The sequence below is a fragment of the Pyxicephalus adspersus genome, chromosome 9 (genome assembly GCF_032062135.1).
Source record: "Pyxicephalus adspersus chromosome 9, UCB_Pads_2.0, whole genome shotgun sequence".
NCBI lineage: Eukaryota > Metazoa > Chordata > Amphibia > Anura > Pyxicephalidae > Pyxicephalus > Pyxicephalus adspersus.
The window spans coordinates 7,502,166-7,515,805 of NC_092866.1; the positions used below are offsets into that span (position 1 = coordinate 7,502,166).

A 13,640-nucleotide genomic window follows, 5' to 3' on the forward strand; every position below is an offset into this window, starting at 1 on the left:
GATAGATAGATAGATAGATAGATAGATAGATAGATAGAGGGATAGATAGATAGATAGAGGGATAGATAGATAGATAGATAGATAGATAGAGGGATAGATAGATAGATCATAGATATATTAATAAACTCTTGGTTCTCAGGATTATGATATCGTTCTATAATCTCAGGCCATCCTTGTGGCAATACATTTCGTGCATCCCACAAATCACCTCCTAGGTGTAATAAACATAGAGAATAATCACTAACACTGCTTGGGAGAATTCGGGGGCTTCATCGTTCACATTGGACACCCGGATCCTGACAGTGGCCGTCCCGGTGTTGGGTGGCTCGCCACGGTCTACGGCTAGGATGACGAACTCATATAGGTGACCAGGCCGCTCGTAATCCAGGCCCCGTGCTGGGCTAATGACACCCTGCTCAGAGATGCTGAAATCAGGGCTGAGCGTGAAATAGGAGTACTCGCCGTTAGCGCCAGTGTCACAGTCAGTGGCCGTGACTGCGGAGAGAGAAGAAAGAAAATAATTGCTTTAGCAGGAGAACAATTAGAGGACAGGATACATAGATAAACCATAGCATTATCAGGAAAATGACTGCTTGTGTGAGGGCCCGGATAATTATCCCATTGTTATTTACTGCGCACACGCTGATTTCAGCTCTACACTCGCACTCCTTTGTTCTTGGCTGTCTGTGGAAGCCGTGTAAGATGAAACGTGTCATAATGTTGGGTTTTATCTTTTAGAACAGAAGTTCTTAAAGTGCATGTAAAGCCAAAACTTTTTTTGTAGGTGAATAGGGAGGTAATGTTAACCCAGGGCAAAGATACCCCACATACAGATATCATCGTGTTCCCAAAGTCAGGGACACATGATGGCCAATATTTTGCTGTAGAATTAGATTGGGAAATTAGACTGAGGGTAGCAGGTTAGGTTGAAGTTGAAGCTGGGGTTGGTGGCTAAGCTAAAGTAAACCTGGGGTTCGGGGCTAGGCTAAAGTTCAAGTTAAGGTTGGTGGCTAGGCTGAAGTAAAGGCAAGGGTTGGGGGTAAGTGAAGTTTAGGGTTCAAGTTTAGATTAGGTTAAGGTTAAAGCTAGGTTTGGAGGCTTGTTTGAAATTAATGTTAGGGTTGGCGGCAAGGTTGTAATTAAGCTGGGGTTGGGTGCTAGGTTGATGTTAAAGCTAGGGTTGGGTGCTAGGTTGATGTTAAAGCTAGGGGTGAAGGCTAAATTTTGGGTAGGTTAGGGTAATGCCAATGTTGGGGGTAAGTTGGGTTAGGTTTGGGAGTAAGGTTGAGTTTAAAGCTAGGGCTGGGCTCTAGATAGAGGTTAAAGCTACAGATATAGGCAAGACTTTAAATAAATCTAGGACTATGGATTACGTTGAGGGTAAACCCAGGGGGTAATTGGGTTTATCATTTGAGTTGCGAGTTAGGTTTAGTTTAAGGATTGGTTAATAGGCTAAGTCTGAGTTCATACTTTGGTGTTAGACTGATATTTCAGTTTACCAAAGGGCCCACCCCTGCTTAGCAAAAAACTGACTGCTGGCATCATTTGTAAAAGGGGGGGACAGCCACAAACATCCCCAAAGCCAAAAGCTATTTTATGTTTCTAAGCAGTCGAATTAGGTCACAGGTTGGCACAGGTTCACTTTAAAGAATACCTGTCATAAAAGAAAGCCAGAACCTGCAATTGATGGCACCATCTAGAAAATGCTCATTTCCTGGGAGTTCAGTACTTCAAGCATTTAGCAATTTATTTGTTTTGTACTAGTCAGTTGCTTGGAAAGTAATGAAGCCAAAGTGTCACTCGATGCCCAGAATTTTTATTTTTACGTTATTTTATATATGTATATATCTATAATAGTGTATATAAATATATGTATATATATATATATATATATATATATACACTTATATTTTATTATATTTATTTTATTGGATATATAACATAATTATATCCATGTCTCTATGTATGTAGACAGCACAGAGGCTTTTCTTGTACTTTTTTGATCCTTGCGGATATCTAAGTCGTGTTTTTCTGCGCAGGTCTTTGTGGTAGAATTTATGGCTACTCATTAGCTCAGCCAGATGTTACTAACCTTGCAGCAGGGTGGAAGTCGGCGGCACGGTCTCAGGGACACCTTCCTTGCTGTAGATCGTCTGCTGAAATTCGGGGGCGCAATCATTTACGTCCGTAATCACCACCGCAACCTGTGAGACATTTCCATTAAATGCGGAAGAGCTCCAGCAGAGCGCAATAAACCGGACACTAATATCTTGATATAAAAATGAATCAGAGCTCGCCTGCCGCCAGCAAACAGGGCGATAAAGCATCTGCTTGCACGTCAGGGCTGTGATAGGGTCATAAAGCGGCTCCCTCCGTGCGTGTACGTGCCAGAAACTACAAGGCCCCGGCATTGTCACAGTCTGGCCGGGTTTCTGGAAAGAGCTGAGTGACTCAAAGGACAACTTTGCTGTGTAAGAATTGTATGGTCCGTCAATTGAATTTTAAAACAATGAACAGTTTCTTTTTGCAGAGCATAGCACAAAAAATGTGACAACATGTTGCAAAGCTCTACAGACCTTGTGTCACTGGCCCACCTTCTGCTAGCTTTATGGACTACTCTCAAGTCACTGACACCAACCTTTTACTTTCTTCTTCTAAGTTTATCCTGTTTTTGCACTGCCATAGACTTGCATAGGGAGAGCAGCAGCTCTGATGTAAAGAAAAGCCTATTGGCACAGGAAATGTGGTTTTTATTCATTTTGATGAGGATGAGGTCTTATTGGGTCATTGGAGATACAGGGGCTCCTTTCAACTAACAAGGACCTGTGCTAAAAGTGGCGGCATCCTAGCTGATAACATGTTGATAGATATTGAGAGAACCAAGGAAACCTAACACTAACGGTAACCCTAACATTAACCCCAATGCTAACACTAACCCTAAAGGTAACCCTAACAATAACCCCAATGCTAACACTAACCCTAAAGGTAACCCTAACAATAACCCCAATGACTAACCCTAAAGGTAACCCTAACAATAACCCCAATGCTAACACTAACCCTAAAGGTAACCCTAACAATAACCCCAATGCTAACACTAACCCTAATGGTAACCCTAACACTAATCCTAACATTAACCCCAATGCTAACACTAACCCTAATGAATGCTAACCCTAACTTTAACCCTTATGCTAACCCTAATGTTTTTTTTCCTCCAAATACGTTTTACCTAATTTAAGCGAAATTCCTCTAACTTTTTGCAAAGACAAAACTGAATATTTCACTATGAAATCAGTTTTGATAAAATCACTCCAATCATCTCTCTAGCAGAACCCATATCATTCATCAGTGCTGGTAAAACCTCCAAAAATGATAACAGAGGGGAAATAAAGAGATATTGGATGGGAATGATGGAAGAGTACAAATCATAAAGCTATGTAGAAAGCCAATGGAATTGTGTGCACATGAAACACGGCTTGCGTACCTCGGCAGTGCTGGCCAGCGATTGGTGGTCTTCGTTCGCTCTCACCAGGAGCAGAAACTGATGGGGTTCAGTCTCATAGTCCATACTTTTTGTCATCGATATCTCTCCATTCAGGTGGTGAATACTGAACAAGTTGTGAGGGTTTGAAACCAAACTGTAGCTCAATGTCTTGTTCTGGTGGGACAGCGCTGACACTGTACCCAGTCTAGAATAAGGAACATTTCATTAAGACCCAACTGAGTAAATTAGCTAAATACATGCCATCATTGCATCAACACAATGTATAATAATTAAAGACCAGTTTCTGCTGCTTTGTCTCTTTGTGGAAGATGAGTGGTCTTGTATCTGCCCCGTGTTATTTTCAATAGGCAGCCTGTAGTGGGTGGATCTGCTGGACCTCCACTCTCCGCACAGGCAGATGTGGGCATCAAGACTGGAGAAACATGGTCAATGAATCATGGCTATATACATGCTTACAAGACTTACACATGTCCTGCTGGTGTGTTTTCTGGAACGTAGACAGTATATGAAGCATTTTTAAACTGTGGAGGTCTGATACCAGCAAACACAGACACCGTGACCGCAGGACTCTTCCTTCCAGGTTTATCAGTGGCTTCTACAGTCAGCAGATACTCCACATCCTCCTCCAGGGTATTGTCTGTGGTCAGTATCCAGCCGGAGCTCCTGTCCACCACAAACTTTTCCCCTCCACCTGTATGAAAAAATTACAAAGATATTATACACCACCTATTAAAGCAGATTGCTGCCTGAGCTACATGCACACTTCCAATTGGCTGTCAAGCAGCAGGGTCCTTTTGGGAGGAAGACAGAAAACAGGTGACAATGTCTGAACAAGAGGACCCTTGGGAACTACATCTGCAAGTCTGGATTAGCCCATGAATGATGTTACTATGGAACCAGGATGCCAGATTTAGGCAAGTAAATGTTGCGTAACCAATGTTCAGTTAAATAAAGGTGTGGGTGGTACTATTTGGTTGGAGATAAGTTTTACTTGTATATTTTAGAGCAAGGCAACCACCAGCGGAACCCCAACTATGCTACGGTTCCACTTTAAACCCAAAAGAGATCAGAAAGTTGAAAGGGCTGCACCTGTTACACCTGTGGCCTCAATTTATGTCCCACTGTGAAGACTGGCCTTTGCTTCTTGTCCTGGTGATACAATAAAGTAACAAGAGATCTCTTGAAATTGAGGGTAAATCTTCTTTTGGACAGTTGTCCCTCCATTGGACTTGTGATCTAAACCACTGTGGTCTATGCAACCCTCTATGCACTCTGAAACCAGTGCCATCTTGGAAACATCCCAGCGCTTTACTTCTTGGTTAATAGCAGCCTCCCACTACCATAGAAAAATCCCATACCCTCCAACAGATATAACCCAAGCCTCTCTTTAGTGTCAATATTACCATGTTACTACTAAGAGGACAACCCCAAAAGATCGGAAAAATAGAAATCCCAGCTGCTCTGATCCATTGAAGATTTCCATGCTTGGCTTGTACATGACATGTGCACTCCATCAGCATGATGCCACGGTCCATTACCTTCCAGAAGAGAGTATTCCACTTCTCCATTTGGTCCTTCATCCTTGTCAACTGCGTGTAATCTATAAACATGGGTCCCGGCTGGAGCCAGAGGGGACACGGCCGCCAAGTACGGAAAGGGCTCCATCGTCCACTGTGGCGTCTCATCATTGACATCAGTGACTGTGAGCTGAAGGTGGATGAGGTGCCAAGCCTTGCCTAATAAAAACAAATCAATGAATGGGTGTTAAAGGATTTCAGACATTTTGAGTTATCATTAATCACTACTTGTTACAATTTGATTATTGTATTTAATGTAAAAAATATTCCTTCCTCTGATGACCTACATATCAGGTTAGCATTGTTGCACAATGGTGGGCAAAGTGACCGGTTCCTTGAAACGCTCACTTCGTGATAACCTCCCATGCAATATTTCAACCAGGGTTCAGTTGTACCCTATGGTAGTTGATTGGGGGCTCCTTGAGTTCTTGCTGATTGATATCCTTCCTAGTTTTGCCTGCCTATTTTGGGGTCCAACTTCACTTGGAATAGCCAGTGACACCAATGATCATTTTAGCTTTCTGTAAAGGCAACATTCTGACCACCACATTTTTCTCAATAACCACCAACAGAGACATTTTTAGTATGGGCCCCTTCATTTTAACATGGATTTTCTAAGATCTTGAAATTATATCAAGGGTTCCTTTAGGTTAAAATGCCCAGGAAACCCTGCACTCGAGGAAATGATGGTCAGAGATTGTAGAGATGCTAAAGGCTTGGATAGAGACCTGTGCAATGCTGTAGAAGACAGTAGGAGACTGGGGACATGTAACATGAGACTAAAGCTACTGCTATCACCCATTTATTAATCATTGCTCCCAGTGTGAAATGCTGGGGCAACAAGTACCAAAGGGTCCGGGTAGTGCACCATCTTCAATGGCCACGAGCAGTTCTAGCCTGACCCATGGCCACCCCAACTTTTTGCTACCCCTGCCCCTTTCTTTCCAGCTCCTTGTTGTTTGCTGTACCAACACCATTGTAGGCTGAAATACCTGTGTACTGGGAAAATGTAAAAGTTAAACACCCAATCTTGCTTTCCCAGTGGCTAATGACTGTCAAAGGCAGTATCGTGTCATTTAAAAACCCAATGTTTACCTTGCCAACCCGAAACTATCATATCATAGGGTCCAGGTGAGCAATTTTTAAAAGTAATAGTTGCCACTGGCCAACTGGGGTTTTGCATGGAAGCCTTCTATTACAGAATTGGCATAATATTTAGCATTTTAGTGTTGGGGACCAAAGTTCCAATCTGAGCCAAGACGTTAGCTTTGATGTTCCTCCAGAAATACTGGTTTCATTCCACGTCAAAAAACTATTAGGTAAATTAGTTTCCCCCAAAAAATGGTGCTAGACTAGTCATTCTCCATGCAACCTCAGGGTTCTTTCAGGCATTACTATGGGTTCCCTAAACTGTGGTTGATTGACTTCTCAGTTGATGGTGCCTACATAGTTCTGGTTGGTAGAGCCAGCTGCACGACTCCAATTTTGTTTTTAGGTCTCTTTAAATCCTGCCACCACTGTAGGAGGACATTCTTTCCACTGGCCACCAATTTAAGAAGCTTTTTTTCCCCACTGCTCCCCAAAAAATTGTTTTTATTAGGGGTTCATTGAGGCTTGCAAATAATTTCAAAGGTCTCTCAGGACAAAATAGGTTGAGAAATGACAATGGGGTTGATATATGACTATAGTAGGAACATTAGATTATGAGAAGGTGGAAAAACACCACTCCGGAGACCTGGAGCTGCCTTGTTTTTTTCCTAAAAATGGCGTCACAGGTGGAATCGGCACTCTCCTTGTACAGGATAGACAGCGCAGATTCCTGTCTCTGTTGCGGCACCAACAAAGATGTCATTGGCAACAATGTAGCTGTATGGGGCAGCAGGAGCATCAAATACGTGCTACATTGTATTCTCCACAGTGTTTTATGATTACCGCCGTCCTTGTTGTTACAGTGAATACACATGACCTAAAACCCTCAATGGAGGCAACTATTTCCCAAGCAGCAACAAAATCCTGACCATTATTCCATTGCCATTTCCCTGCTAGCAACCTTTGCTTTTGCATGTGGCTTCGCACTGCTGATTATCCGTGGCACTTAAATTAAAAATCTAAATGTTTATCCACAGCCGATATGAATGTGTTTGTGTTTTTCTCACATTTGCCCATTGTCACTTTTTCTTTTCTTTTTTTCTATTCCTGACATTGAACGTGTTTAGAAAAATACATTTTGAAAGCATCCACGCAACTCTGCTCTTTCCATGAAAAGAATGGGGAATGTAAAGCAAAGTCTAATGATGTCTGCTTCTTTTTTTTTTTAATGCATAACCTTGAATAGGAGATTGTTTTTCTAGGTGATTTAAAATCACAAGCAAAATTTTCTTTTTTTCCTTTATTCCGATGAAGAAACAAAGCGAGGTGATTCTCACAGGGCAAAAAACGTTTATTTTACAAGATATTCAATATGCACACGGATTGTTAAACTAAGGCCAATTACTTTCAAAGCTTGGACGGCGAGCGAAGGCAGAAAACAAAAAATAAAATGACCAGCTTTGTAAATGAAATACAATGGGGCTGATTTACTAAGGGAATTGAGGCTGTTTACTTGCCAAGGTGAAATCATCATTTTGCAAGGGAATAATTCACTCTGCTATGAGAACAGCTTATACTTCTGTGGTGAATCAACTTCAATTTGGAGATTCTTGAAGTATTAAAGTTTTGTATTTACTTGCTTAGAAAATAAGATACATGTCCCGATTCTGTTGACTAGGGCACAAAAATGGTATTAGGCCCAAGTGGGAAAAATCTTCTAGATATCCAAAGGCAAGTAGATGCTCACTAGATCAACTACCAACTGTATTGTCTCCTATGATGCCACATCAATGTAGCCCACTCATCACGGGATGATTTATTAAAGTCCTCTGAGGTAGACTATCATAGGAGAACCTGAGTGATCCAGCAAACTTGAAATGGATCTGGTTCAGGAGTGAAACCATTTGCAAACTAATAGGTTTTGCAGGTTTGTCAGGTCTAGTCTATCTTCTCTAGTCTTGGAAAGCTTTTATAAATCAGCTCCATAGAGTCCTACCTGCGAGGCTGAGGTTAGGTAGCTAGCCTAAGGGTTAGGTTTTGTGTAGGTTGGTTTCTGCTTAAGGTTAAGCAAGGGGCATGGAGTTAAGGTTTGGCCAGTCTTTCTAAACCTTTTCTGACTTAGGGGAACCCTTGAAATAACTTTCAAGCATCAGGGACCCCCAGCCAATATTATCAATATGCCTAATTCATGGTGATAGCATGGTGGTCAGTAGGAAGAATGCCTCTCACCCTGCTGGCCAGATGGAATAATGTCACCCTTACAGATAGAAGAAGATCATAGAAGTCATAGGTAATTGATCTGAAAGGCACAGTTAGCTCATTCCTCTGGGAACCTCTAGCAACCTTTGGAGAAATCCTGATTGGGAAACGCTAGCTTGGGCAACAGGGTTGGAGTGAGGTTAGGCAGCAGGAAGGGGTCTATGATTTGGTACCAAGAATGGGCACCTAAGATTAGGCACCTAATGGAGGAAATAGGGTGGGGGTTGTAAAACTTTTGGTAACAGGAACGAAGATGTTAAAGTTTAGGTTCTAAGAAGGTTTGTTAGGCATGAGCACCAGGCAGAAAGGGGTTAAGGGTGGGCAATAGGATGAGATTTTACCACTGGAGGTAAATTATCTCCCCTGGATAGTCCAGATGACTATTAAACCTTTTCTAAATTCTCAATTTTAATCAGCTAAATAAATATTGTGGAGGCCTTAAAATAAAAAGTATACTAAATCCTATTTTAGTGTCTTGAGGAAATAAGTAGAAAAGCCTGTTCCATGCCGCAGAGAAGAACACTTGCTCTTTGTGGGAAGCAGTGGTCTATCTGCTGAGGGTGGACAGAGCTAGAGGTGTCCAATCAGCAAGCAGAATGAGCTTTACTGAAAAATGATAGGTCTGACATAACAAGGGGTGTGGTGAACCTCTGCAGAGGAACCACTGCTTATCCATAGAGAGTAAGTGGTATGGGTTATGGAGGATCATGGACCTACGTGGGAAGAAGGAGCTTGGAATATTTTTGTTTTAGCAAAGAAAAATTTGATGAAGATCCTTACTTGGGATTCAGAAAAAATCTGTTCTGCCCTGAGATCCCATTAATAACATATCACACTCTTCCACCCTCGATCTTAAAAACTGAGCGCAATATCTACAGCTTACGCTACAATGCCGTCATCGTGCCTTGCACTGATTGGCTTAGAGATGAGTTACTATAGGTGTCATTTGTACCCTGAACCAGCCAATCAGATTCAAGGGAATTTAAAATAAAAAAGAATATTTTCCAGCGAATGCAGAGTAGTAAAATACATTTTTTAAATGACTCACTAAACATTTTTCCATGAAATGGTGATTTTGTAAGGTCTTCTCATTATGTTTCAGTTATTTTAGGGATTGTGTGGCTTTTTGAGTCGGCTCGCATTTTTCAGAGCCGTGTAATCCAGCCAGGCCCGGAATCAATGCCGTTTTTCAGATTCTTCTCATTGGAAATGATGGAGCTGACAGATTGGTTTAAACACAAACTGACAGAGCGGTATAGGGAGGGGAGGCAGTCAGACGGCGAATCGGCTCCTCCTAATACTCAGCACCCCCAGCCCCTCCCCCAATATCCCAAATTATTCAGATTACAGACGCACGGGTGAGGGACGAGGACATCAATGGCATTTCGGGGTTATTTTAACTCCCCATAAACACTTTGTTTTTTGGTATTTCTAAACATTGGGAAAATGTGAGTGGTCTGCAGAGAATTAAAACACCAATAAGTCTCTTAAAGCAAACCTGTCATGTACAAAACGCAGGGGATGCCATTGCTGATCTCCTTCTGAAAATGGCACTGGGATCGAGGAGATCCAAAATCTGATCATTGTCACAATCATAGAAGATCCAAGTAATTTAAATTGTCTATGGTGACAGATTTCCTCTTTGAAGAGATTTTCTTCTACTTCCTGTTGAGTCTCCAGTACAGGAAGTGAGAGGAAATCTCTCTAATCAAATAAAAAAACATCTAATAGGAGTTTAAGCATTTTCTGCTTTATCTTAAAAAACAATGTTTTTAGCAATATTGGATCAATGGCTAAACAGCCAATCAGCTCTCATAGGCTTAGAGGAGGGGCTTATGAATTTCTAATTACTGTGGCCAACCTATCAGGGTAGAGCAGGCTAAGTCATTATGCAAAGCCCCTCCCCTGCAGTGGGATTAGTGAGGGGGCGGAGCTTGGAACCAGTGAACACCTTGCAATACATTTATCCGGCCTCTGAATTGACATATTCCATGGTAACTCAGAAACGTAGCATTTCTTCTGACACAGATCAGCTTTGCAACTTCAACTGTTTATATTTCCCAGCCTAAAAATAAAAATCTAACGGAGGAACAAAAAAGGCCCCCATTCCCCCCTGGCATGGGGCGGCAGGGTGGGGGATGGGAGGCGGTGGTGTTTATTTTGTAGTTATGGCTGCTGGTTTAAATATCACAAAGTTGTTGATGGAATGCTGATGGTGGAGGAAGGAGGCCGGCATTAATAACGCACTTGCACATATGTCCTGTCATTTACTGCTTCCACTAGATTAACAGATTCATCCTCGTCTCCTCAGCCGGCTTCACAATGACTGCACAAATTACTCCGAGGCGAAGAGACGAGAACAGCTTTTCATGGGCCGCTCAAGATGCTCTAAATCTGTTTGATTTTAACAAGCGACTTGATGACGGCGAGCGAAAAACAGCCCCCACCCTATGGCTGATTTAAAGGGGAACCCCGGGGTGTGCCGTGCTAATGTACTTGTTCAATAAAAGTGCAGCATGCTATCAAATGTGGAAGTGCAACACTTGCAGGTGTTTATTCCCTTTTATTTTACTCCCCCTGATAATAGAATATTATATATTATATATATTATATATCTCTGCAGAAGGACCAGGATGTCTTTTTTCAGACATTTACTTCCTAGACTGAGGTGTAAACCAGGCATCTGAGCATTGCAGCTCACTGCACCCCCTTGCCATTCTGTCAATTAGGGCCCTGGAGGAAGTGGGGGCCCTGGGAAATGGCCCACCCTTCTTTAAAACAGCCCTGTTCACCAATTCTTCATACAGATTGGCCCCAGCAGCCTCCCATCATGTGATTTGCTATAAAGATACAATGTTGCAATCTGATCACTTGGGGAGAGGAAAGTGAGAAAATGCTTCCTCCTGCCTGCAGCAGACTGATGAAATCAATTGAGCCTAGGCAAAGTCTCTGAACTGGGGATAAAGGATGGAGTTTTATTCCTGAAAAGTGATGTTTTTAATGTATATTGGGGTAAAAATAAAAGTTTTAGCTATATAAAAATCATGAAGGTGGACTTGTACTCTCCTTGCTTATCTGCCATATGTTACCCTTAGATACATTTAAAATATTTCTGTACCCTTTAAATTAATAAAAATGACAATGGCCCCTCCCACTTTATATGCGGTGCCGATGCTGAGGACGTTGGGGTGGATGCCATAGGTCAAGTAACTAAACATCGAACCTTCCACCCACTCTCCATAATAATGACAGCACTTTGCCATTGACATGGATTTTAGGATATGGTTGGTGGCTCAGCTTCTGTGCCAACTTTGGGCAGAGCCCAAGATTGAACAAAGATGGTGGATCCCATGACAGTTGATGTAAGTTTGCACAGGGGTGCTGTGAAGAGAAAGGTGGGGGAGAAGAGGGTACAAGGTAGCCATAGCCATTGGGCTTGCCTAGTACTGATCCACTTTGTGAAGTTCAAGAGAATTAGGGTTTTGGGGGGCAGAGTGAGTGGGGTAGTTAAGGGAAGCAATTTACTTTTGCCATCATGAGGGTCTTTCACTCCACGTTGGATTTTATAATTATTTATATCATTGTGAATATAACCCGAGGAGCTAAGATACCCAAAGCTGGGAAGAAAAACCCAAAATTGGGCAGGGAATTATGGCGGATATCCAATGTAGCTGAATGAGGCCACCATTCTCTACCTAAATCAATATAATTTTTAGGTTGGGTTCTGGTCCCCCCAGAAGCCAGTGGTTCGGTGTCCATAGCAGTTGTCCCTTCTACGCCACGCACAGTACAACTCCTTTGACCAAGAAAGAGTAGAAACTGCGGCACGAAATCAGCTCACAAGGCAAAAAGGAAAAAAAAAACTTCTCTGAGTCAAGCAGCAATTAAAGCAGCAATGATCCAGACTGCAATAGTTTGATAACTCAGCCTAATAGAAGGCGAACATCTGCTGCAGACGATATTCCGCAGTCTCCCAGCTTGGCGGCTTTGCTTACTATCAGGACGCTCCATACCCCCCTGATACAGCTGCAAATGTAAATGTATCACTTAACGGGAGTCATTAAGTTACAGTGCTGAGTACAAATGAGTTCTGCAGGGAATGAACCGCTCTAAAAAGTTTGGGGACTGCATCCGATTGGTGCACAAGCAATAGCCAACTGGGCGAAAGTTCACCGAATGAGCAGAGTCCTCTGGCGGCGCAGATTGTTTCGGGAGAAGAGATGCTTAAGGGGGACGGTGACCTGTTGTGTGAATGTTTAAGTGAAACGAAGTATTGATATAGATACATGCGTATTGGGAAGGCAAAAATGAATTCCAGGAATATATATTGCAAGCGTATGAAACTTGACTTATTAAAGATCTCCAAGGCTGGAGAAGAGAAACTATCATGGGAGAACCTGGATGATCCAACACTCCAGCCCAGTGATGATCACACTTAGCTTTTGGCACCAATGGAGCGCTAGAAAGAGGGGCTTCTAATCCACCTACCTAAGGTCACCCCCTCTCCACTGAACTGGTTTTAGGGGTCTAGTAGATCCCTCTATTGCAAGGTCCAGCCGTGTCCAAAAAGTATCCCTTACGCCCCCTCCAGCCATGGCAGGTGATGTATGTGCGCTGGCGTGAGCACAGCAGGGGGTTGCACACTCACTTCTTTCATCAGATAACAACATGTGTGCCTGGGGTGCAGCCCGTATACAAACACAATTTCAGCACCATGGAAAGTAACTGACATCAAGTAAATTATTAGATTTACATTATTTAATAGGATTTGCTCAAAACATTCCCAAAAAGACCCAAAGGTGGAAAGGTGCTACTGTACCATGAGGATTTATCCTAAAATGACTTGTTCTAACAATATTTGCCCAGTGAATATGTTATAATAAAGGAGGAGGAATCCTTACAAAAAATACTGTGTGAATCTTGTTGATTCTTACCGAAACTTGTCCTTGTTGTGTCCACACATACACCTACAGGGCCTTCTTCTTCTCTTTTTTATTTTAACTTTCTCTTCCTCTCCATCTCTCTTTCTCTTTTCATTTTTCCATCATTTTGCTATCTTTGACTTGCTCTTTGTTGGTCTCCCTCTCTTACTCTTTTTTCCTCTCTCTCACTTTCCCTTTCCCACGTCATCCTTCTCTCTCTCTCTCTTTTTATTCTCCCTTCTCTCTCTCTCTCCCTCTCCCCCCTTTTCTCTCTCTCCCCCCAACTCTCTC

At 42.4% G+C, this 13,640-nt stretch overlaps 1 protein-coding gene across 1 annotated transcript in view; it reads right to left on the bottom strand.

The window, feature by feature from the left end:
• The window catches only part of LOC140338289 (neural-cadherin-like), a 76,909-nt gene that overhangs the window by 55,122 nt on the left and 8,147 nt on the right, over positions 1 to 13,640 (bottom strand). Inside the window, exons 2-6 of the mRNA XM_072422450.1 lie at positions 5,041 to 5,238; positions 3,968 to 4,193; positions 3,482 to 3,686; positions 2,093 to 2,204; positions 246 to 495 (exon numbers count right to left, since the gene is read on the bottom strand). Coding sequence (XP_072278551.1) covers positions 246 to 495; positions 2,093 to 2,204; positions 3,482 to 3,686; positions 3,968 to 4,193; positions 5,041 to 5,238 — 991 coding nt within the window. The remainder of the gene's footprint in view (positions 1 to 245; positions 496 to 2,092; positions 2,205 to 3,481; positions 3,687 to 3,967; positions 4,194 to 5,040; positions 5,239 to 13,640) is intronic.